This window comes from Pteronotus mesoamericanus, unplaced genomic scaffold, assembly GCF_021234165.1.
Source record: "Pteronotus mesoamericanus isolate MK-2021 breed Mesoamerican mustached bat unplaced genomic scaffold, CSHL_Meso_final contig_101, whole genome shotgun sequence".
Classification (NCBI taxonomy): Eukaryota; Metazoa; Chordata; class Mammalia; order Chiroptera; family Mormoopidae; genus Pteronotus; species Pteronotus mesoamericanus.
In genome coordinates, this window is record NW_026555001.1 from 10,852,162 (window position 1) to 10,878,468 (window position 26,307).

General features: G+C 38.4%; 1 protein-coding gene across 11 annotated transcripts in view; it reads right to left on the reverse strand.

Annotated features, from left to right (window-relative positions):
• LTBP1 (latent transforming growth factor beta binding protein 1) overlaps positions 1-26,307 on the reverse strand; it is a 367,328-nt gene that overhangs the window by 49,309 nt on the left and 291,712 nt on the right. For all 11 annotated transcript variants that reach the window (XM_054567953.1, XM_054567945.1, XM_054567984.1 and 8 more), the window contains 2 exons: positions 23,314-23,436; positions 18,107-18,232 (listed from right to left, as the gene is read on the reverse strand). In XM_054567953.1, coding sequence (XP_054423928.1) covers positions 18,107-18,232; positions 23,314-23,436 — 249 coding nt within the window. The remainder of the gene's footprint in view (positions 1-18,106; positions 18,233-23,313; positions 23,437-26,307) is intronic.

Below are 26,307 nucleotides of genomic sequence, written 5' to 3' on the forward strand. Positions count from 1 at the left end.
CATGTGTCCTGACTGGGAATCAATCCGCTGACCCTTTGGTTCGCAGGCCAGTGCTCAATCCACTGAGCCACACCAGCCAGAGCTAAAATGTTATTATAAGAACACCACCTAGCATGTAACATAGGAAGCATCGGATACATGTCAACTATTATTATTGTTACTATTACTAGTCATCCTTCTTAACAACTGACTCCCTGACTCTCTCTCTCTCAAAATCCCTCTGATAAAAACCACCAATGACTGACCCATCATTAAATCCTCAGCTCATTTGCCAGTTACCTTCACCCTTGACCTCTATGTCTGCTCAACACCCCCTCCTTGAACTTTCTTTTCATAACTAGTGACTGTTACTCTCGCTCTACCTGTAACCACTATGCTGGCCCTCACCTTTCACTACCTGAAGGTGGCGCCGGCCAGGGCTCAGGCCCGCTCTGGGCTCCGCTACATCCTTCTCAGTGCTCCCCTCGGCCCCCTTTCCACACTCTCCTACTGCAGTTATCACAGTCCTCAGCGTGAATCCCAAATCTTCCTCTCCAGCCAGGATCCTTCATATTGTGCACCACATATCCATTTGATCAGTTGTGATGTCAAAAGTATCAAGTATAAAACCTACTAAACTATATAGTCTTCCTACTAAACTGCGCTTCCTGAACTTAGTGAGAAATCTCTCACCTCTTATCCTTCCTTTTTTTTCCCCTTTGCCTCTACAGCTTACCTCCCCAACTTGAATGGAAAACTCAATGAACTTATTTCACAACCAAAAAAAAAAAAAAGAAAGAAAGAAAAAGAAAAAGAAGGATCTCCTTTGTAGCACTGACCATGAAGAGGACATTCCGGAAATCTGTTCTGATGGCTTTTTCAATGTCAGCATAAGGCTGGGATTACAACTTATTTACTGATCACAACTGTGGGAGGAGTAACCACACCATGTCATCAAATCACTTAACACAGACCACTGCTAATTTTAGTCTTCTTGAAATGGGTGTTTGTCAAGAGCTCACACTATTCATTGAACCATTGGATGTAAGGTAAGGGCTGGAAAGAAACTCAGAAATGCTTCCATTACCATTTTTATACTGATTTCCCAGTCTTTCTCAAGGGTCAACCTCTGTCCTTTAGAACCACTTATCTAATACCTACTGGACATGTTCACAATAAATCGAATTTATTACCGCGCCCCGCCTCGCATCTCCTCCATTTCTCCTAGGATCCCTTCATCAGAGAATCCAACCAGGCACCCAAGCCAGAAATCTGAGTGATCCTTCTCGTGCTCCTCCTCCCCCTCCCTCCCTGTCACACCCGTTTATCTAACGTTCCTGATACTCTTACTCCTAACTGGTTTCCTTATCTCCAGGCTGGCCTCCCTCTCTCTAATCCTTTCTCCACCTAGCGGCAGCCAAGTCAGTGACATCCGCTTGCTCACAGTGTTCAGTATCTCTCCTGGGCTAGAGGACCCATTCCAAGCACTCTTCCTTAGCAGGGCTCAGAGCGCCCTTCATCATGTGGCTCTTGGCTGTAAGTCTGCCCACCTCCTTCAAGATGAATGCTCATCCCCACCAGTATGCTAGAGTTGTTTGAAAATCCCATGGTCTTTCATTTCTCCTTGACTTGTGTGCACCCTTTCCTCCACGACAAATTCTCCCCTGACCTGCTTTGCTCAGGAACTCCTCCTGGCTTTTCAGGAGTTGATCCAAGGGACAACTTCCTATGTGGCACTTCCCAGAGCTACTCCAAGAGCAGATTTCAGGGCCCCTCCTCTCTGCTACCAGAGCATTGTGTGCCATTACTATGCTTATCAGGGCTATTTTTCAGGGTGGGGACTCTTCCACTGAGCCTCTCCAGCATCTTATTTCCCTACTAAAACGATGGTGAATGGCAAAGAAGAAGCAGTGCTAGAAATCTGGTGGCTTTTCAGACCCGGTCCTTGAAATAAAATCGCTTGCTTTCTTCTTTATTAATTCTATGCTGTTGCAGCAGACGATGCTTTCTTGTTAACGATGCCAACTTGGGAACTGAAAAACTGACCTTAAGGTGAACAAGTCCTGAGACAGTTATTAATTACTGGGTGTCTTGCAGTCCCGGACTTACTGTAACAGTGATTAACAGAAAGTTTAGATGAGCAATATTTTAGATTTGAACGAATGGGAACAAACAACATGGAATGCCTGCTGGAGACTAGCTCTCCAACTAGTATTTTATAAAAATGATAGACTGTAATTCCCAGCAGTTTCATGTTTTCAACAATGAGGTGAGGTAATAGCTTTCATAAGAAGACAACATTCGTTCCACTTCTCTGACTAATGATCTGTATTTTAAAAAGCCATTATTTCATTAGATTTTTCTTTGATGTGAGCTCTCTGAGATATTTTTCCATTGTTAGTTTCTGTATTTAAAAAGACTTAGAAGAACTGCTACCATTAAGATTAACTCTATAGAAATAAAGCTAAATGTTTTTTAAAAAGTATGATTATATAATAATAAAAGCCCTACCCAAGGTGCAAATTTCATAAAGGGACAAGTGAGCGCCATCCTATTTCTGCTGAAGTTGACTTTTGAATACGAAACTAAATTTTGAATGCTGCAAGTACCGCGGGTTTTCTTTTCACTTAATGAAGAATGAGTCCGTTACATGACTAAGGCAATGTTGCTTAGGCATCTGTAAGAACCCTGCCTGGTATTACCACCAGTCATACTGTGCAAAAGAATGATGACGGAGTGATTCTCCATGTCTCTCGCAGCTGGCAGCCCAAAAGAATTAGGTATATTACTGCAAGAATTGTTGATTTCTCATGCAATTTTTGGTTATTAATATTTTACTGAAGGCAGATATAAATATTACTGTTTCAATGGAAATGAATTCAATAAAGAATTGCACGGACCAATGAGAGTGGATCATTAATGTGAATTCTCCAGTAACAACATTACATAAATGTCAGAAAGAGAAATATAGCGGTGTCCTGGGCATCTGGAACTACCGGTAGCTCATTTGTAAAGGAGTAATGTTGTCAGTTTTCCTCTTCCATACGCTTTTTATTTAGTTCCTCTTCTGAAAGGATGAAGAGCTTTTCAAAACTTACTGTTATCAAGGATTCTCTCCAGAAAGCAGACCTCTAACCATATATCCTCAATTCTCAGTCATATCAGGCCAGATACTTACTATCTCCCTCTTGCTTAAGTAAGGTGAACTATGGAAAACAGCGAAAGTAGGAAAAGGAGGCATGCTTTTCTAGAAAGGACTGGGGTCAAGTAAACCTTAGTTACTCTCCAAAAAAATCACAACTGTGACCTGCGCAATGAAATCCATAACAAAACCTCAATAATTCCATTAGACTGTCAGTATTATACACAGAAAAGTATGTGCATGGGGAGAAAGACATATTTGCATACATTTTTTTTTCCCAGTCCACAGTTCTTGCACAGTTCGGAGGAAAAAGCCCCCCTGTCATCAAAACATTTTTAGATGAATGATATGGTTCATCTCAACTTGAAGGGACTTCGAAGATCATTTGGTTTGAAACCCTTCATTTTAGGTACCAGAAAACTGAGGCCTAGAGAGGGGAAGTAACTTGCCCCAGGGTTACACAACCAGCTGTGGCAGCGCCGGCAGAGGCGCAGAGCCTGGTGAAGGAACTGTCTTCAGAATCCGAGTGTGTGGCTCACACCCTTTACAGCCATCACACCCTTTGGCCCCCCACCATGGTGATGGCTATAGAAGGTCAGTCCAAGCGGCTGAATAAGACCAACCAAATTGTGAGCCCAATGAGCCTGCAGAGATGGAAGTCAGAGAGCATGCTCCTCAACTTATCGTTACGAGACTTGCCGTTTAAATCAAGTACCCTCACCCTGTCCTTTAAACAAGGCTTTGTCATCAATCATCATCATATTTGAAATCTAAATATCTGAGGTACTGTAGTCCTGAAGATGATGTTTTTCTAGGAGACCCCTGGAAGAAAGGCCCATCGGGCAGCAAGGCTGTAGAAACCGCAGGAGGTCCCAGGACCGTGTCTAGCATTGGTGTTCTCTGGATCTCTTCATAAAAAGGAAATGATCCATTATTTCAGCCCAGGGCCTCCTGACCCACTGGAATTGGTTAAATATTTGGTGCCAGGACCTTAGGAAAACAGAGCCAAAGGAAAGGGGGCTTACACTGGAAGGGATGCAGGGTTCCTGCTTCAGGAAAAATGCAGCCCTCACACTCCCCGCCGAAAGGAACGGAAGCAGACCAGGAGACAGTGCGTCCTGGCCAAGAAGTGGGACTGAACAATGTTAAACCAGCTGAATCGCTGCCCAAAGGAATTTTTAAATGGCATGGCTGCTGGCCCAAAAGAGATTAAGGTCTCTCTCCCAGCAGAGGAGGGGAGCCAGGATTAAACGGAAGATGAGCGCACGGCCTGAAGGAAAAAAAAAATAAAATTTAGCCAATAGGAAATTAAAAACTGGATTTGGAGATGGTCCAGACAGTACAATAGGATATGGAAAGAGCCTTTAAAAAACAGTTCACTGAGGTCTGGCAACATTGACAAGGCTGAAGAATATGGGCCTTATGTGTTATGGAAAATAACTTCATTCTGGGAAATGGAGACTCTGTCCTTGTGTAGAGTTTCCAGGCTCTTGCCAGGCTCTTGCCTGACAGAGAAGGCGGGAAAACCCGGGGACCCCAATAGCCACAGGTATGTGGGGAAAGTCAGCAACCTAAGGTAAGCAGTAAGAAAGGACAAGGTGAGAAAGTTACTCCAAGTCCAACTTCCTAGTACATAAATTCTAGAAAACAAGGCTGGTCAATGGGAGGTTCCTCTTTCTTTCCTTTCTTTTCTTTTCTTTCCTTCCTTTCTTCCTTCTTCCCTCTCTCCCTCCCTCCTTCCTTCCCTCCCTCCCTCTCTCTCTCTTTCTTTCTTTTAATCCAGCCTTGAAATTCACTGCTTTTAAAAAGATTTACTTAAATTATTCTGAACAACCACCCAGAGCTGTCTCCCATTTGACTTCTGGAAATAGCTAGAAGTTCTAGAGAAACTAACCCAAAACTTGGTTCTGATTTACTTAACATCATGTGGATGATGGATATTCATTATGCATAAAAACCTAATAAAACCATCCCAAAATCATAAACAGCATCCGAGTCATCTTGCCCAGAAACATGAGGCATCCTCGACTGCCCCCCACACCCAATCGCCGCGTTCTTCTGATTTCATCTCCTGGCTCTGTCTCCGATCCCTCCTCTCCTCTCCCTTCCATCCTGAGTCAGGGCCTCATCACCTCTCACCTGAATTCCTCAATGGCCTTCAATGGCCTTTTATCTGGGTATTGTACTTCCGGCCCCTCATTGCCACTCTAACCCCATCTTCCATGATGAGAGAAGGATTTGCCTTTTAAAACAGTGCAACCAAATAATTCTCCGCTTAAACCTCTGCAGTTTTTCTCCATGGATAATGCTATAAAACCCTTGTGTTTCTAGCTGGCTCCCCTGTCCCTGGGCTCCAAGGTCCTACACGCTCCTGGGTTTTCTCTTAATCCTTTGGCCGCTCCCACACAATCCTTCTCTCTTACTTGACCTCTGGATTTAGAAGTTACATAGTTCTAGCCCCTCTTTTCTTCTCATTGTATGTTTCTTAGTATCTCATCCCTTCTAATAGCTCCAAATGTCATCTATAGCTGGCTATTCCCAGTTGCATCCCCAGCCTGTCTGTCTGTCCAAGCATTAGCCCTAACTTGATCAAGCTGCCTCCCTGAGGCACTGACATGAATATTTCATAGACAACTGTATTCAAATACATCCAAATCATACTTTTGATCTTAAAAAAAATTTACTTTGCTGAAAGGATAAAAATTATACAAGAAAATGCTAATTATTATTTATACATGTTAATATTATACATGTATTTTAAGTTAGGAAAACATAACAATTCTCAACATTTGCAACTTCAGTTGAAAACAAGAAAACAAAAAATCAAAATCCCCAAGACAAAAAAATGTACACTTTTTAATGTAAACAAGGTGGGTTTGTGTGTGTGTGTGTGTGTGTGGATACAAAGCCATATTTGTTTAGTTTCAAAAACTCTGGATACACTGCCCAAAAGTACAATCTTTTGAAAATTAAATTTGGAGATTCTGTTGAATGAAAAAGAAAAGCACTTTGGATCTAATCCCTTCCTCAGTACAAATGGTAAATTTCCAGTTATAAATGTTTTTAATCTGAGGACTGACTTTTCTACTGTATACAGATAAGTAGTGCACACAATTTCACTTTTAATTATGTGATCTTGGGCCAGTGTGTTTCAGAATCCAAATTTATCTTAACTTTTGGTGCATTTTATTTCCCTTTCATGCACTTTTTTTACTAAAAATCATATGGAAAAATTCTTTCAAAAATATATAAAAGCAGGGGCAGATTACATAATAAAAAAGTACTCCATAAGAAGGCAAAAAAAAAAAAAAAGGAAAGGAAAAGAATGAAGAGATGAGACAAATAGAAAACAAAGAGTAAGGTACAGACTTGAACCAAATATCAGTAATTATGTTAAATGTATGTAAACCAAATTCTCTAATTAAAAGACAAAGACTGTCAACCTGAATTAGAAAAGAATTAATATTATCTTGCTTTCACACACACACAAAAAGATCTTTCAATATGAAAACATGGAGAGGTGGGAAAGGATAAATTGTGGAACATCTAACTGAAAGAAACTTATGTAGCTGCACTAAGAAGAGACAAAGTAGATTTAAAGGCAAGATGCTTTGGTATCACCATTTCTATTCAACGTTGTTGTGGAGGTCTTAGTGTAATAAGAGAAAGGTATAATTATTGAAAGAAAATAAAACTTGCACTACATTATTTATAGACAACATAATTATATATGTACAAAATCCAAAAGAATCTGCAGATAAACTAATAGAAATAACAAGTGAATTTAGTAAAGTCATGGATACAGGTTAATATACAAAAAGCAAACTGCAGTTCCATACACTAGAAACAAATAATTATAATGGTAAAAAAATTTAAATACCATTTGTAACAATATAAAAATATTGAAAACCTAAGAATAAATCTAAATAATGTTATGTAAGACTTTACACACAAAAACTACAACAAACACCAAGGCAAATGGAATAAAACCTAACTAAATAGAGGCATATAAATTGGAAGACTCAATATTGTAAGGTATCAAATCTCCTCAGAGTGATCAATTGATTACATGTGATTCTAATCAAAATCCTAGCAGAGTTTTTGGTGAAAACTGATAAGCTTATAAAACTTACATAGGAATGCAAAAGGGTCAAGAATAGACCTGACAACTGCAATTAAAAACAAAATTGGACAATTTAGAATTTATAGCACTATATGCTAAAAATACTTATAAAGCTACTACAGTTAAGACAATATACTATTGGTGCAAGAATGGATAAACTTGTGGATGGAGTGAAGGAGAAAGAAACAGACCCATATACAGTTGATCTTTGAACCACACAGTTTTGAACTGCATGGGTCCACTGATACACAGATTCTTTTTTTCAGTACATACTGTAAACGTATCTTCTTTTCCTTATAATTTTCTTAACATTATTTTCTTTTTTCTAGCTTATTTTATTGTAAAAACTACAGTACATAATATATATAACATATAAAATATGTGTTAATTAATTGTTTACATTATAGGTAAGGCTTCAGGTCAGTAGGAGACTGTTCATAGTTAAGTTTGGGGAAGAGTTAGAAGTTATCACAGATATTTGTCTGCTTGAAGGTGAGGGAGTCAGCGCTGTTCAGGGGTCAACTGTATATTTGATTACATGGTCCATGACAAAGTTATCTCTGCAGATCAGTGGGGAAAAGGTGCTCTTCTCAATACATGGGGATGACCCAATTGCACATCCATTTAGGAAAAAAGTAGATCTTGACCTCTCTTTCACACCATTTGCAAAAATCAATTTCAGGGTGATTACAGAGTCCAAGGGTAAAATATAAAACAATAAAGCTTTCCAATGATAATACAGATGAGTATCATTATGATTTTAGGATAGGCAAAGATTACAGACACAAAAGTGACTGATCTCAAATGAAAGAATTAAAACATCTGAGTTAAAATCAAGAACTTGGATACATGTGAAGCAACCATAAAGACAACTATCATATTGAAGCACCTCATTTTGAAGAGGAGTGTTATGCAGAACTTGTTAACTGAAACAATAACCACAAAGCCAATAAGGGTATGAAAAGCTGTTGAACAACAATACTCACAAGGGAAATGCAAGTTGGCGCCATGAAGAAATACATTCATTACTCAGCATGGCTTACCTTTTAAACGCCAAACACCACCAATTGTTGACAAGGGTATGGGACTGGAACTCTCACACTTAGCTAGTGGCAGTGTAAACTGGTCCTCAAAAACTGGCTATGTCCATGACACTGAGATATACAAATATTCTATGGCTTAGAAATTATACTTTGGAGTAATATCCAACAGAAATTAGGGATTATGTCAACTAAAAGGCATGTTTTAAGAAGAGTCAAAAAATTTTATTATTGAAAACAATCCCAAACTGGAAGCAACCCAAAAGCCCATCAATGATAAAATGGCTATATAATTGTAGTATATTCATACAAGGAAACACTGGACAGCGAAGATGGATTAAGTATTGCTATGAACATAGATAAAGCTTATAAACATAATATTGAATGGAAGAATCCAGAAACAAATGAGTAACTCCTACGTGATTCCATTGACATAATGTTCAAAAACATAAAAAACAAAGCCACTCTAATGAAGACAAAACAATGATCACTGCTGTTTGTCGGTATTTGGCGGGGGGGGGGGGGGGAGGGGACTGTAATAGTAGGAAGCTTGAGGCTTCCTTGCCAAGTGTGCGCATTCAGTAAAAGTTTATCAAGTTGTCTTCCTACAATTTATGGACTCTTCTTTATGCATTTTAACCAATTAAAAAATTTACCCAAACAAAAGCCAATCCACACTGCTATATTTCCTAATTAAAGGCAATCTTAACTATTTCAAAAGCTCCTTTTCTTTCTTTCTTCTTCCCACTTCCCACTATATATGAGACTAAAATGTTAAGAGATTCTGAGTAGTAACCCTGATCAGCACGCCCTATCAATCCATTGTAAGCCATTTAAATATTCTGAAAAAAAAACTCCCTCCAAGTGCAAAATGAAATCAAGCTATTTTCTGTTTCTTTTATTTAAATAGGAATACAGGTGAAGATAAGGGACCATGTGTAACGCAATTTCCTTAAAATTTAACTACATTCCTAAATAACCCACTACAAGTCAAGGAAATTATTTAAATATTCTGTCCCAAATATGCCATTTTTTGTTTTGTAAAAGGTGATGGACAGTGTTTATGAAATACAATTTTTAATAACTTTTAAAAAATCATTAACAGCATTGTTACGTATTCAGAACGCACTGAAATCCTAATGTTCTAGGATGCATATAGGGTTTAGGAACTATGACTATTTAAACAGATAATGGAAATGGAAGACATTTAATGTTGGAAGGGAAGGTCATACTTGTTGTTAAGAAAGAACAAGGAGACGCGAGGTCTGGATGAACCCAGCTCCCCAGGCCCCCGCTGGCCCCTCCCCGGAGTCCGCCTGAACCCCGAGAGTGGGTTCCTCATTCCCAGCACGTTCCCCACTCCTCAACGCCCTTTCCTAAGGTTAAAACTAAGCCCAGCGAGTACATGTTCTTTTATGTGAGGATAAAATATAAAACCGAGTTTTTTAATTTTGTAAATTTTTTTTGACCACCTAAAAAAGCCCTAAGAATTCTTCAAATATTTAAGCTATGTCTTTAGTTTTCATTTCCATTCAGCTTTTGAAGACAAGGAAGGTGGATAAATGTACAGGTGAAGATTCTCTCGTTAGCATCCAAAATAAGGTCAAGGATGAAAATTCTGATGAATAAAATCATTTTAGATGAACTGCTTTAAAAAAAAAATCCAAGAAGAGTATTTTGGCTTTTACATTTTAAACTCTATTAACAAGCTCATGCAGCGAAAGACTCAGAAAAGGGGGAAAGTGGTTTCTCAGTTCTCCTCAGTGAGGGAGCTCCCAGAGCTCCAGCTCTGGAAAGGGCATTTGTGTCATTAAACCGGTTGGGAAGCCTGCCGCTTGCACTGGGCACAGATCTCCCCACTCAGAGAACAAGGACACGGGGCGGAGCTGAGAGGCGCTGCGTGAGGAAGCCATGGCATGTGGCAGACGTTTGTTCGATTACAATAAACCTCGATATTACAGGGTAAAATCAAAACCTGAATATCCGTGACATCGAAAGGAAAAGTTCTGGATTAAGTTGAAAAGTAATATATTTTTTAAACAAGAAACAAAAGACTTTTCCTTTTCACAAAAGCAAAACCTATAAACACATTAAGTCATCTATGCTTCTTTCAAGAAAAAGGGAATCAAGGTGTATTTCTGAATTTAAAAAGTCATTTTATTCCTATTTCTTCCCAGTATGGACTGACAGAAATTATATAAAAACTGGAAAAGTGAATGAGAAGGACTTGAATATGCTATAGAAAAGAAACATTCCTAAAAATTTAAAGGAAAGAAATGAGAAGAAAGCTTTAAAAAAAATTTCTTCTCTTGGAGGTAAAAAAAATAATCTTAATTTACTATTATATAATGGACTATCATAAAAAGTAGAATATTAGAATAAATTATCCTTTATATTACATCCTATGTCTTTCAGAAACAGTTCTTTAGATACTTGTGGAAGGTGTTCTACACTTCACTGCATATTTCTATCACAATTATTGCAAAAGACAGTATGTGTGAAATGTACAGTTGTGTGTTTATTACCACTTTACCTTATGTTTATTTATAGTTACTTGGGTTACCTGTGCATTAATTTAATAGATTTATATTTTACACTCGCTTCAGAGTCAGGCTGTGCACTTCCTCCATCCACACAGCCTTCCTCACTCTCGGAGGCGCTGCCAGCGAGCACTGGGAGAGCGCCCCAGGCTCAGGCCAAACATATCAAACCCCAGATTCATCTTTTTGACACTCAGGCCCCAGAGGCAATATAAAATCAGCCAAAAAATTCCCATTTTTTTCACTATTCTAATTTTTCTCTTCCCATATTCAAATAAGAGGCCAAGAAAGATCAGTTCTGAAACCACAGGAAATAGACAGTGCACCTCTAGAAATAACTCCAAAGCTTAAATGCAAGCAAGCACCAGAATCAGCCATCAGTTTATTGGCACTTGAGACATAAAACATCTTAAAACTTGAAATAGTTAGGGGGTGAGTGGGGACAGTGACCCATATGAAACTTTTGGGAAAACAAAGGGTAAGAATTAAAGTAAGTTATATGTAAATGAGTTACTGTATTGTATTCTACATGACTTTAAATAAATTTTTGGTTTAAAACTAGATAAAATACAGTAATTTATTTATATCCAGACGTGGACTTACAACTACCAGACCATTTAATTCACAAATGCTTATGTAATCTGTGTGTTGTGTATTTTGTAAGCACTGATCAAATAAAAACAAGGAGATGTTAAAGGTCCCCTCCTTCTAAGTGCCCAAATGTTAAAGAAACAACTGGCAATAAGGAGGGTACCAGCATTGAGAAGCGCTAAAACTCTAACAGTAATTCATATTCACTGAGCACATTTTATGAGCCAAGCTCCATTCTAGGTTGATACTTGCCAACACACATTGGCATACTTAGTTCTCACTACAACTCCACATAGGTACTATTATTATCTCCATTATGCACACGGGGAACTGAGGCAGAAGGTTTAGTAACTTACCTAAGTTCACACAGCTTGCATGAGCTGAAGTTAGAGTTCAAGCCCACGTACTGGGACTCCACAGCCTAACTTCTTACACACTGTTGAAGCCAATAATTATGCAGGGTGTGCTTTAGAGAAGCCAGACTTCCAAAAATAGGAAAGGCTTCACAAAAGTGCTCAACACACTCAATCTGGAGTAATCTTATGTGTTTTCTGATAGTCCAGGATGAGTTACAAACCATCTCTTCATCCCTTCATTCACTCACCGAACATTTATACTGTCCTAATAATTCTCAATAGCACACAGTTGTGAACAAAGCCGATCAAGATTCCTGTCTCATCGGCCTTGGAGTCTAGCAGGGGAGTCTGACAATAAACAATACACAAGAAAAGGACATAGAATTAGGGGGTTCAAGTGAACGGGAGAAAGGGTGGTCAGAAAAGGGTTCACTGAGAAAGTGACATGTGAGTAAAGACCTACAGTGGATGTGAGGTGACAATCTGTGCAATTATGAGCATAATAAATTTTCTTATTTCAAGCTGTTCATTGCAGCTAAAGCACACCAATGAATACTTACCCTACTTATAGGTCTGCTGTGGAGACTAATGAGGAAATGGGTACAATGCAGTTAGCATAGTGCCCGGTTCATAACAAGAACTCAGTGAATGCTGGCTATTTTTTTTTATTGTTATTGTTTTAATAGAGTCATGAAATCAGGTATAATCTGCAGTCCACTCAAACTGAGAGTCCAGGACAACCACATAGCATTCTATCAGTAAGATGCTTAACAAGCAACTGATTCCAGAATCAGTAGATTAAGTATCACAATTTAGGTCTAAAGTATAAAATTACTACTCACAACCACCGTCCATGACCTATCAAGTACTTGGGTTATTGATGACATCAAAAGACTCACCCAAATAGATGCAGGAAGCCAGATGCCCCAGACCTGAGCTAGGTGGCAGTGGAAAGTGTGCGGGGCGGCTTGCTTATTCGCAGACTTCACTTTCTGGAAGTTTCATGTCTATTTTTTGGCTGCAAGAAGAGTGTTTACTTCTCCCTCTATGAACAGATGAGTTTCCATAGCTCTGGGGTGTTTAAAGGCCAGCAGTGATAAAAGGCTTAGGAAGAGCTCTTGAATTTCTTTCTTTCTTTCTTTCTTTTTTTTTGCTACTTTTAGCAATTTCTTTATACAAATGTTGCTATACGGAAGATAATCATGCAATGCATGGAAACTATGTATTTTAGGTCCAAAAGCAGCTTATTCCAGCAAAATTTCCTCAGCTCTCTCCCTAATGATTTAAACATCCATTTTCACTCACACTGTTGCAGAAGTACACTCGCAGGAGGAATGAGGACAAGGAACAGTAGCCTTTATGGCGGGGGCCACTTCCCTTTCTTACCTGGCATGTTGTATGACCCTTTTTCTTTTCACACATGGGAGAGAAAGAATCCTGCTGTTCACCTCAATTCCCTTTCTTTACACAAGTAATAAACACTCAGGCTGTTTTCTCTCACTAGTTTTCCATTTCTGACCCCCAAGCTACTAAAAAAAAACGTCAAATTCTGGGAGCTAAGCAGCCAGACGTAATATAGGATTGTGTCAGGGTACCTCAATGTCCTACTTGGCAAAATCACGTTCAAGAATATTTTCTCTTTGGTGATAGATACAGAGTCCCATCTCAATGCCACAAAACCACCGACTGCCTTGGAGCGCAGTCAACAAAGGTTTGATACTTTCTACACTGTAGAAAATATGCCTAAGGTCTGAAAGCAAACCCACACTTGCTCCCAATTTGTTTTTACGCCTTTGATTTGGCAACAGTTGCTTTTACTGTATTTTCTGGTTTCCAATGAACACGAAACTGGCCTGAGAGTCTGAACCCAGCTTTTCTTAAGTCTTTCTGATAAGACCACTGTTCACAGGAAACGGGGAGCCATCCTAACCACTTGCATTTGGTTCGTTTTCCCTTTTAAATGCATGAAGTAACAAGAGGCTTCTAGGAGATGCCTAAAAAGGTTACAGGATTAGAGTCCCTATAGCTGTTTCATGACAGGACTTGATTCTTGGAGCACTTTGGGACTCTGAGGCTGGACCTTAGAAGTCCCCTTCCAAATCTATAGGTCTCAGTTTTTGAATGAATTATTAGAACTGTTTTGAAAGTGGGAGCAGATGTCTGCCTGGGGCATTATTTTGAAAAGTGAGAAATAAACAACATTCAGGAGAGGAAAACATAGGAATAGAATATAGAAATAACGTGAAAGGTTATGGTTTTTCTTTTCTGTTGAAAAATAGGTACTTCCAGAAATACCTGATCTTTAAAGATGAGATGGGGCATACTCAGGGTGGCGTGGTTCCGCAGACCAGAAATGTCCGATTCTTAAAAAACAGACTATTCCTAAGTTTTAGGTTCACAGTAAAATTTCACAGAAAGTTCTATTCTTACGGTTCCCTCAAACCCACCCCCTCCCCAGCCTCCCTGACGATCACCATTGGAAAGCATAGTTGTGCATTTGTTACAAACGATGAACCAACACTGACACGTCGTTACCACCCACAGTCCAGAGCTGACCTTAGGGTCTGCGTGTTTTATTCCCTGTCTGGACAACGGCCTTCCTGTTGGCAACAGGGAGAAAGCCCAGAGCAGGCGCTCTCGTGCCCTCTTGTCTGTTTATTGACAGGCTGTTGCCACTTAGCCAGTGAACGACCAGTTTGAAAAAGAAAGCCCCTCCCCCCCGCCCCCCGCCGTCAGGTTTGTCACTTTCTAGCATATTGTATAGCTGACTTATTAGTTTATTGCTCCAAGAAAGTAGGGCTCTTTTTTGGTTCACTGCAGCTCCAATACCTAGAACCAGAGACTGGCACATAGTCTAACACTGAATTACATGTTGAATGAATGAATGAATGAATGAATGAATGAATGAATGAAGATGCTCTCTAAAAGACGGCTTTACAGAGCGATTTTGGTCATCGTTTGGAGGCCTAATTAGCCACAACTATCAGTTTCTGGAAGCCACTCTTGCTCTGCGGTGCTGGGCTTCTTCGAGGTCCCTGCCGGACTAGCGTAGCTGTTCTATTGTGTGAACAGGCTGGAAAGCATGCTGAGGTCTGGAGATGCCCAATGTCCCCAACTCCAGTACCTGTCATACAAGCTCTCACTCAACCTGGATGCCCACCTGGGAGAGCAGCTCGCAAAGAGGCACGTGAATGGGCTGATGCAAAGTCAGACACAGCAGGAGGCATTTCTGCCCAGGGTCAGGGGACAGATGTGGTGACACTTAGGAATCTGTCACAGGCGTCCTTAGTCTCCTCCCATTCACACATTCTGCTGCTGATGAAGAAACCAAACCCTGCGTCACCTTATAATGGGATGATAAATACTTTTCATTTGAATTCAAATTCCAAGATAAAAAATGAAATAAAGTAGAAGAGCCAAAGAATTGTGATTTTTTTTTTAAAAAAAGCAAACGGGTGAGATATATTGGGATGTAAAATAGTGAGGTGACTGAAAGAAGTAGAAAGTTTTCTTTGCTATTCTACACAAGATAAAAGCCCTGGAAAAATATGTGCATTATATTATATATGGTACTTATTTATAGCCATAAAGTATAACCATGTTACACTATTTAAATACAAATACATAATTTCCTCTACATTCTTTTCACTTATTTATCCCCAGCTCCCCTCCTGCAATGTAGGCTCCATGTGGACAGGAACTGCATGTGTTTTGCCCTCAGAAGAGTATCAGAGAGGGGCACAAAACAGGCACTCTGTATATATTTGCTGAGTGAAAGAAAAAATGAATGAAATAGCTGCTCACTCACGACTCACTTCCCACTCCACTCCAGCAGACCTTCAGATCACACTGTTGTTCTTTACGCCGTGTGGGAGAAGCAAGCCGCTTCTCCTTCTTCTCCTGTTAGGTGCTCCTGGAGCACCACAAACAGCAGGGAAAGGAAGGCGCTGGCGGTGCTGTTTTTATTCCTATAGAATCTTCCGTGCTACTTGATACTTTAGATGGCTCATGTTGACAGAGTCTGCTGCTTCTGGGGGGACGGCGCGGGGGGCGATTCATTTAATCCTGCTTAGAGCGGGGTGCGCCGCCCTAGCGTCAATGTGGCTTCAGTCGCTTTACTGGAAGTTCAGACACTGGTGAACCAGCCTAAGAGTGCTGGACACTTTCTCAGTGCCAACTCAAGTACGGTAAGTCTTCACTCGATGTCGTCAATGTGTTCCGCAACGCGAAGTGAAACCACATATAACAAAACCAATTTTACTATAGGCTGATTGATATAATAAACAGGAGTTAAGTTCCTACGGCATCTCATCAACGTTATAACCAAATGACATTATTCAAGGACCTGCTGTCCTATGTATATAAGGTCCACAGGTAACTCCCTATCACGTGGCCTGGCTTCATCCTATCCCGCAGCAGGGGCAGAGTCAGGACATATGCTACTGCCACAAGTTACAGTCCAACAAAGGGAAATTTGAACCAGTTTAATACATTGGACTAAGCTCAAAATAAATGAAAGCTTTGCAGAGCTTATTTTAGAAAAAGAATATCATGCCTAATGATTAGAAAGATTTCTAGTTATACTGTCATGTATCAGCACAATATTCTAAATTACTTATTTTATTACTTCTACATTGTCTAGGTTCTGGAGTAAAAAAAAAAAAATGGACCAAGTGTCAGAGAACGTATACCAAGGCACAGTAATTTACAAAGCACTGGCTGCTTTCTAAAAACTTGTTTTTAAATTCAAGTCTCAGCCAAGTAAATGCCTAGCAAAATTAGAACTGCAACTAAGTTAGAGTGAATATATAACTCTCAAGTTTAAGAAATCAGTATTTAAAAACATATAGAATTAAAGAAAAATTACTAAGTCCAAAACAAAAAATAAATATGAATATATTTGCATTGGTATATTCCTCTGGAGTGACAGTCTCGACTAACGAGCACTTGAGGTGACGAACTTTAGTCTGAACACAGCTGTTTCATGGCCCAACTACTAGCGGCTATAACCTGAGCGATTTTGCAGTGAAGAGAGCCCTGCCCAGCCATGATTTAGTGCTGCCTCAAGAAGCAAACCTGCATCTCTCTGGAAGGCGGAGGAATGTGCACGCCGCAGTTTGGTTCCCTCAGTGAACTGGACACCACAGTCTCTCCAGAAGAATGCAGCATTCATGCAGTGTCTTTCTTAAGAGCCCTAGTCTGGGAGCTCTATGTATAAAACTAACCTACTTGAACCAGAGAAACATGGTGTCCTTACAAATCTCTCATGGCCCCGTTTTTATGATGGTTTTGCTCCATTTCCCAATTTTTGATCGCTTCCAAAGCCCTCAAAACCTGCTTGCTCAAACCGCACCCTGCACTATCTCTTTTTAACTTGAAGCCAAATCTGGCATCGATGTTTTTTGTCTGCTCAGCAGGAGAGCAATTTCAACAATCTCTTGCTTTTTATAAGATCAAGTTTATTCCTCCCAATATAATAATTAGTTTCAGATGAACCCAGTCTCTGTTCCTCGGCCCGGTTCCACTGTGGTGTGAGCAAGGAGAGCAGACACTTCCTGTCGCACTATTTTTTAGAGCGAAAAATGTGCCTTCTATCACAGCCCCCAAACAGAACCTCTGCAATTTACTTCTTTGAAACATAGCTGGGTTTTCATAACCTACGTTCTCAAAGAGAACTGAAATTATGATTATGGGAATCTTTTCAGTTTACTTTTTAAAAGATTCAGATGAATTGTTGCTCAATTTATCAAACTACAATGTCATCAAGAACGCATACTTTATGAATCAAACCTGTGCTGTATCCCTGCAAACACAGAGAGGTCGCAAACAGGAAGCCAACAGTGCTATCTGAACTTAATTAGCTTTTAGGGGATAATGAATACTGACAGGTAAGAAAATACACTGGCTTAGAGCTAAGGACATTAGAGGAATAACTCTGGAAAATCTCTGCTGACAATGGTGCAGAGAAATCAAGCAAGACATTATTTTTATAAACAGAATGGCGGAGATGATCTATATGAAGCATAATCGAAAAAGGCAAGTCTCAAGTTCCACCCGGAAAGTTGCCACAGTTTTCCTGTGGGTCTCCCATATGCACCTAAATCATTGCCTCCTGCGCATTCTGGCTCATTAATTCAGTACCAGTAGTGAAGTCATCTGCGAGTATTTTCAACATGATCCCCTTAGGTTATCATCCTATTTGTAAGTCTCAGGAGCCATGAGCTACGATTTCAGGTAGGAGTCACCTTGATGTACACATGCTTCTTATAGAAAGCAATGTCCTCGCTGCTTTATCATGATACAGTAACAATGGGATCGCTCATGGTTTATCTTACCTTCACATGTATGGCCACTTACAGAGAGTGTGAAACCCTGTTCGCAGACACAGTGAAAAGAACCATCTGTGTTTAGACACTCTCCATGAGGACCGCAGAGTCCAGGCTGCTCACATTCATTAATATCTGGAATCGAAAAGAGAGTTCCAAACACATGAAAAAAATCTGTTTTTTTCTTCCCTATAATACCAGATGTACAGCAATCTATTACAAAATGGCACAAGCCATTTTATGGCACAAGCACACCATCTGTACAAATACCAGACCATCATGAAACAAGATGGACTGTCATGAAGCTGTTTAGGTTGAATCACATGAAATAGCCAATGTTCAACTCTTTTCAACCTAACCAAGAAAAGCAATTTCATAGGTTCAACCCAACGCTACCCTTATTTTAGACTTGAGGAACAGGTTTCATAGAATCAGTAACTCCTTTGTGAGAAAGCTGTGTCCCCCTCTGTCCTTTCCCACTGCCACGCACACAACTCTGTTGTAGCCCGTACACCTTAGGACATCCTTGCCTCTCAATTCCCAGGATGTGAACTTCTTAAGGGCAAGGCTGTGCATGTCTGATTAACAGTGTTTGGTTCATAAACGGTGGCTCCCAAGTGTCTGCTGACCATATAAACGAAATAGGCTCCTATCTTTATTCCACTGAAAATGGATAAAAGAAAGAAAATACGAGAAAAAAGAAGGCCATTTTGACCAAGAAGTCCCTATGATTTGCCCAGCTTTGCGATGATGAAATGGGTGAACGAGGGTCCACTGCTTAGTGCAAGTGCCTAAGGCACGACTAAGGATCCAAGAATGGTAGTTGCTATTATTACAACTTATGAGCAAATTGTGCTGTAGTTAAACTTGTGTTGACCACCTTACACTCTGCCTGCCCTCAGTGAAGAGTGCTTGTGCTCCCCGCAGCCAGAGTCATGATGCTCTGCAGAGCCTGGTAAGGCAGGAAGGGTTTGTTGTGAGTATACTGTCCTTTCAAGCCAGTTCTAATTATGTTGGCTAAGAGCGCCCAAGTTGACAACATAAGGAATCTTGGAGAATGGTTCATTTGTTCATGTTGGTACTAACACATGGAACTTCCTATTTACATTGTGTTTTAATTGCTATTTTACTCATCCGTGTCCCTCACTACATTGGTTGCTTCTTGAGGAGAACTGAATATTTTAATTCTAAGTCCCCAGCTTCTACTGCAGTACATTAATAGTGTATTATGAATGTCTGTCCAGTACAAAATTTCACAGTTATGTTCATATTCTACTAATTGAACAGATTGGCTAGTTCCCTTAATTAAGGGAGGGCAGTCATAAAAACTATCACAGGTCCTTGGCCCCAGCCTTACTAAGGCATTTTCCTAAAGTGTCTTAGGTCATCCTTTATCTCCTACTAAAGAGGTCCTTGATACATCCCCATAGAAGTCCATTTTTAATTTAATGAAAAACATTTACTGAATGCTTCCTATGAGAAGGCTGAATAGGATGGGGCCCTTGATATTATGTAGCTCACAATATAATGGGGAGGCAGGAACAGGCATGAAGAATTGCAAAGCTCAGAGGTCACTAGGAAGGTGACCTCTAGAACATGCGTAGCCATCACCTCTGCTCTTTCCTTTCCCAAGAAAGTCATCCCTTCCCTGCATCCAGGATCCGCCAGGCACTTCTTTTTGCCCTGTTGATCTCATTGTGCAACTTGAATTCTAGCAATGTCATTGATTTCTCCACCTCTCTGTATTAATCCTGAATTCCTCACCCTTCCATCTGCCATATAATTCAGACTAATTGGGTTATCCTTTGCTAAATCAAAATAAGAAACCAAGTAGGAATTACGTATTTTCTTAAAAATCCTTCCATTCTTGTTATTGTCACTAATTTTAAAATATTTCAAGGAAGAGGAATGAATCATTTCCTATTTCTTAACTATTTCTCAATATGATTTCACACTAAAAAATTCACTTTTATAAATAATATCTCTGATAGCTTTTCATGTTTGCTCTCTAACTACTGATAATATCTTAGATTGTCTTCTTTTTTGAACTCTGACCTTCTCTTAGCCTTTAGTTTCATTCTTTCTTTCTAACCGGTGCCCAGAGTTACCTCTACATGGGCAAATAAGTACCAAAAAGTTCTGCTAGTCTAAAGATCAAGTTTGAGGTCTATATGATCTTGTGAATCCCTAGAGATTGTCTGAGACCACCTCCTTATTTTATCCAGTGCCTCAATGTGGCCTATTAAAAGTTGCCTGCCTTGCAACTTCTCCAGGGAATAATGTGCATAAAGTTCTTGTTTCAAGAGAAGTCATTGATTAACAAATAATTGTATAAAAAGTTTGATGACAGGAACTGAAAAACGAATTCCCAGACTTTTTTCCAGGAAACCACTAAGAAAGAACAACATGAATATCTGGAATTAGAGAAACATATGCATTCAATTTGGGTTGTACTTATTGAGGCATTTCTAAACTATGCTGCTAGGAACTCAGCTGAAAGCCAGGCTGTATTTACGTTGGGTTTCTTTCATGGGTCTGAGATTCCACAGAAATTCACAATTTGGCGTGTATAAGTCAAAACGTGAAACTGAAGTGTGTTCTGAATCTCAAATGTATGCTGCCACATTCCTACAGAGACGATTAACATGGAATTTCCATGCTGTCTGTATATCATCATTAATTTTGCTGGGGGAAGAGACTCTCAAACACACTTCCATTTGAAAATGCCTTACTGATATGGAACTTTCTTCACATTATTAGGCAAGGCGTAAAGTCTATGCCTATCACACACTGTTATTCAGACATGCCCCTTGGTTATTAGCAATTGTCATCAATTACATTTTCAGCATTAAAACAGACTCTGAAATCTGTACCAATCTACACAATGGTGACATGACCATGGGATTAGATAGAAATATGCTACTAAAAGTTGCCTCCAGAAACATAGCAAAAAAGGATGATTCAAAACCAAGCGAGTGCACACGGCATCATAAACAGCCTCTGATAAGAGACTGGATGACCCACCATATTCACAGATGATATTATTTAAAAGGTATTAAAACCTGCTTCAGGAATACGTTTCACTCATTTGGATTTAGATTTTTTAAAGCAGACATGTTAATGTCTGGAAAACAGGAATCACCAGGGCAACACAGAATGAAGTCAACTTTATGATGATAAATAGTCAATTAAACATCATATGTTTGGAATAGCCACACATCAAATCACAAATCTAATGTACTGAGAAAAGATAGTAGTGCAATTAATAAACCTGATGACTAAATGACTTCCTTGTGATTTAGCTCTAGATGTTTAACAATAAAATTTGCAGTATCAAATCATGGTCTATTTCTGTTAAGACTGGGTTTTGCCTCAATTTGGTCAAAAAAAAAATTGGGACAAGAGATATTAGAAAAGAAACTACTACTTTTCAAAGCCAAAAAAAAAACAGTGTTCTGATTGCTTTTTGTTTGTTTCAAGACATCTCTTGGCACTTTTAAATAAATCAGGATTCATTTTGTTAAGATGCAGAAGTCCTAAAATGGATATTCTCAAATAAATTTTTAATTCAAATATTCCTTATCAACTGCACTAAATCCAACTACATTTAAATTCTGCTTTGTAAATACTGAAGATTTCACCTTTTTAAATCATGGTGGCAAATGATATTGAATGCAGTATACAGCAGTGTATTTAAATATTGGGACCAGTATGGAAACTAATTTTAGAAGATTTTGAGGCAAAGGCCTTTGATATCTCAAAGACACACAGTGGGTATGGATAATGATATGGATATGGATTATAATATTAGTCCAGTACCACATTTGAAAGAGTAGATACCATCTTCCCTTTCAAGAATACTGTACTTTGGGACATGTAAGATGAGACATAGTTTATTAAAATGCAGAATAAAAAAGGCATACCTGTTCAATAGCAGTGCATAAAGAGTAACAATCCTTTATTTAAGTGTTACTTGGGGGTACACTACAGAGTTCCATAATGGTAGAGAAGCAATAAGAAAAAATAATATTTTTCTAAGAATCAGAAATAAATATGTGTAAAGGTATATGTAAATGTGGGTCTTCGATGGCACAGATACTAACACTAATAAATACAGGAAAACTTGTGGGGTAGCCAGGTATACCTAAAAATGCTGGGACACAGGATCTTAACAATCTGATTTTTCAGTCCCAGCATGAATAATGACTCAGTGTGTTACACTGGGAAAAACAACAAAATCTCTCACCTTCTTTCTTTTGGCTATAAATGCAATAAGAATTGGTATGGAGACAAAGGGAACAGTAGTGAAAAAAGATACTAGGTTCAAAGCTCTATCACTTGTTTGGGAGGAGCACACTAATTAAGTTGCCTGAGCCTCAGCTATTTATGTACAAAATGAATGTAAGAACACCTATCTCAAATTTTATAAGAAATAAAGGAGGTATCTACAGTATTCAGCATATAGTAGGTATTCAATTAGAGCTGAGTTGTAATTAGTGCTATGATCTTACTGGTACCATGTGTCTACTGTACTATTGTTTAGAAGATTAAATGTGATAGCACTTTGAAAAAATATAAAATCTTGTTCTTCCTAATTTTGATAGAATTACTGAGATTTTTTAGGAAGAGAAAAAGCTGGATACTGGATAAAAACAGTAATATGCAAAAAAAAAAAAAAAAAAAGGAAAAAAATCAGCTATGGCACAAAATGAAATATGCTCATGAAGGATATAAAAAAGCCAGAAAAATAACTTAGAATCAAGTACCAGGGATGACCCATGGAACAAACAACAAATTGCAGGTGATCACAGTTACCACACAGCATGCAAAGTGAAGACACAATTCTAAAACACATGAGTTCCAGTTAATAACAAGTTGCTATGCAAAAGAGAATTTCCTGTACTTGATGCAAACCCAAGAAAGATATCTTTCTTATTTATTTATTTATTTATTTATTTATTTATTTATGACCCTGGAGGCAGCCCACTCCTTTATGGACTGGGACTTATTTTTTATTATTGTATTTTTTCATGACCATTTAGCCTCCTTCCCTCCTTCATCCACTGGAATCACCACACTGGAATTTGTATTTTTAAATTACAAATTGGCAAAGCTCATTTACATATAAAGCAAGTGGTAAAATCACTGAGCATCATCAGGAAGCACCAAGAACTGGGGAACTATGTAAATTATGACAAAGCGGGATAGACAATTACCTTGACATCCTTTGTTGTCATTTAGCTGGAATCCATCCGGACAAGTGCAATCATAGGACCCTTTAGTATTAACGCAGGCTCCACCCTGGCAAACACTATTGTCTTCCAAGCATTCATTGATATCTGCAAATCAATTTTAAAAATTTAAAAGATTAAATAAACTAAATCTTAATTTTTCTCTTTACCTTTACACACAAAAATCACACACAGCACTTGTAAACGCATGTTTTTTTACCTCACTCTTAACACATGATTTGAAATGAGTGATAGTTTTTAACCTTCAGAGTTTTTAAAAAATGAAACATTTTGAAAGAATTTTATTTTTGAACAATATATACATAATCTGGAATTTTAACATCAAATGAAATTAATTGGAAAAGGAAAAGTAAAAATTCTGTAACAAAGAGTAATTTACTTTGCTATATTCTTGGTGATGACAGAGAATAAAAATATTCTTTAAATATATATCGTTAAGAATATCTTGAGCATCTATTTATGCTAGATCCTGTATTATGCACTATAGGAAAAATTTAAAAGTATTTATTTGGCTTGGTCCCTGCCCCTAGAGAGAAATGATTGTTCAAAAAAGTTTGTATTAATAAACGTCTGAAATGTTGTTTTAGAAATCCAAACAATTTAACATAAAGACTGTCAAAAATATAATTATTTGCCAAAAGAATAGTACCAACTTTAGGTATCACATGAATTTAGAGAAGAGATGTCGTAAAAGTCAAAGAAGGCTTCGTTGCAACAAAAGGAAGTTACTTGGAAACTCGTCAGCAGGATGGACAGTGGAGGCGGCGGAAGAAGAGAGGCTTTTGGCAGAAAGGGACTCAGCAAGATCAAAGCATCACTAAAGTCACTAACTCAGAAGCTGTCACAAACAGGTTTGATGTTGCCTGGATTTTTTTAATATATATATTTAAAGCATATGTGCAACTAAAAATGGTTTATGTAACCAGTAATGAGTTTTTGACTGTAAGCATGTGAGACAATTAATGACCTCCCTCATCGCATGAACGCCCGGCAGAACTTTCCAGAGAGCTGTTTAGTACCACATTTACTCCTAGTCAGAGCTCATTATTCCTAACACACTCCATGAGTCCTTCTTCTTTTGCCTGTAGAGGATTTAAATTATTAGCAGTGAAGAAAGCTATGGAACCAAACCTTCTTTGTTTCTCAGAATTTGGCATATTATGGCATTTCTTGTAAATCACTATGATTGCTGCTAAAATATATGAGAGGCTCCAGGTGGAAGTAAATATGGAGACTGTTGAGGTCTAGTTCTCCTTGCTGTCTGATTTGAAATACGGAGGCACCAATTAAAGTTTCTTCTTAGAAACCAATCAACCAATTAACTGGCTTCTGTACAATTTATGGGGAAAATAAGAGAAATAAAGCACTTTATGATTTCATTCTATCAAAATAAGAACAAATTATTATGATATTCACCCAGATTTAAAATGTTTCTCAATACTGATCCTAAGACATAAAAAAACAAAACTGGCATGACTCTATCACCAATGTAGTGGGTTATTATTTTTTCTTTAGTGTGTTTTCCAACTTCATTGGAATATAATTTACATACAATAAGTGCACCTAATTTTAAAAGTCCATTTCAATGCATTTTGACAAATGTAGATACTTTCTTGTGATCAAGGCGTAGGCATTTATGTATTGATTTACATCTGTTCAGATCCGCTGTTGGATTCTTAAGTCATTGCAAGTGCAATCATTTTTTAAGGAATTGATGAGATATCTTTGTAAGAATGTCATTCTGTAGTCCCAAACATAGAGCTCGGTGATGTTTTCTTTTGAGTCTTTTTCCAGTCTGACCTTAAAATCTTCATTCTTATTAACCTAATGCCTTGGGTGTTACAACTGCCATGGAAGAGACAGTGAAGGAACCGTTATGCATAATTAAGACAGGCAAAACATGGAGGATTAAATGTCTTCTATGAACTTTGAACATACCAACAAATGTTTTACTCAAATCTTTGGTATTTCCAAACTTCTAAAAATAGAACTGAAGTTAATCAAGAATAGGCTTTTAGATATAAATTCTGCAAAACTAATTCTTCAACTCCAACTGTCTGCTAATTTCATGATTTTGAATAGACATTGTGCCAACTGGGAATAAATTCTAGTCTATTGTTTATGAATCTTTGCCATAAAATGTAATAAATGAATACACTGGACAACCATTAACAATAACAACAAAAAGGTACAGGCATTTCCATTACCCTGAAAGGCTTCCTTGTGCCCCTTTTCTTTTTGGCTATTTCTGCTCAGCATAGTGTTTTTGAGATTCATCCAAATTGTTGTATCAATAGCTCGTTCCTCTTTACCGCCAAGTAGCATTCTATTATGTGAGTGGCCCACAATTTGCCATTCACCTTTGATGAGTATTTGGATTGTTGACATTTTGGCTGTTATGAATAAAGTTTATATACACATCCATGGATAAGTCCATGTGTGACCATATGCCTTCATTTGTCCTGTGAACTCCTGGGGGCAGAGTGGCTAGGTGACGAAATAGGTTTAACTTCTGAAGCAACTGTTTTCTGAAGTGGCTGTACCACTTTACAATCCCACCAGCAGGGTGGGAAAGTTCCAACTGCCCCACAGTTAATTATAATAGCTCCACAGCTATTTTAATGGGTATTGAATAGACGGTCTTTTTTAAATTATTATTTACCTTTCTTTCTTTGCTCTGTAGGAAACTGAGATAGCGAAGTAAAAGAAGGAATATTTGATTATTAACATTATGTAAACAACCTCAATTTCAAAAAAGATCAAGGAGAATCCTGAGAATATGAATTTCAGCAACAAGAAAAACACTCCATTACCTAGATGTCTGCCTCAGCATTATGGAGGCATGTCAGCTTTGTTGACACTACTTTAAAATAATTTGATTTTTCACTCATTTTCTAAAATCTAAGAGAAATAATGCATATGAGGAAAAAGAAGCATTAAGTATTTATCAATAATTGT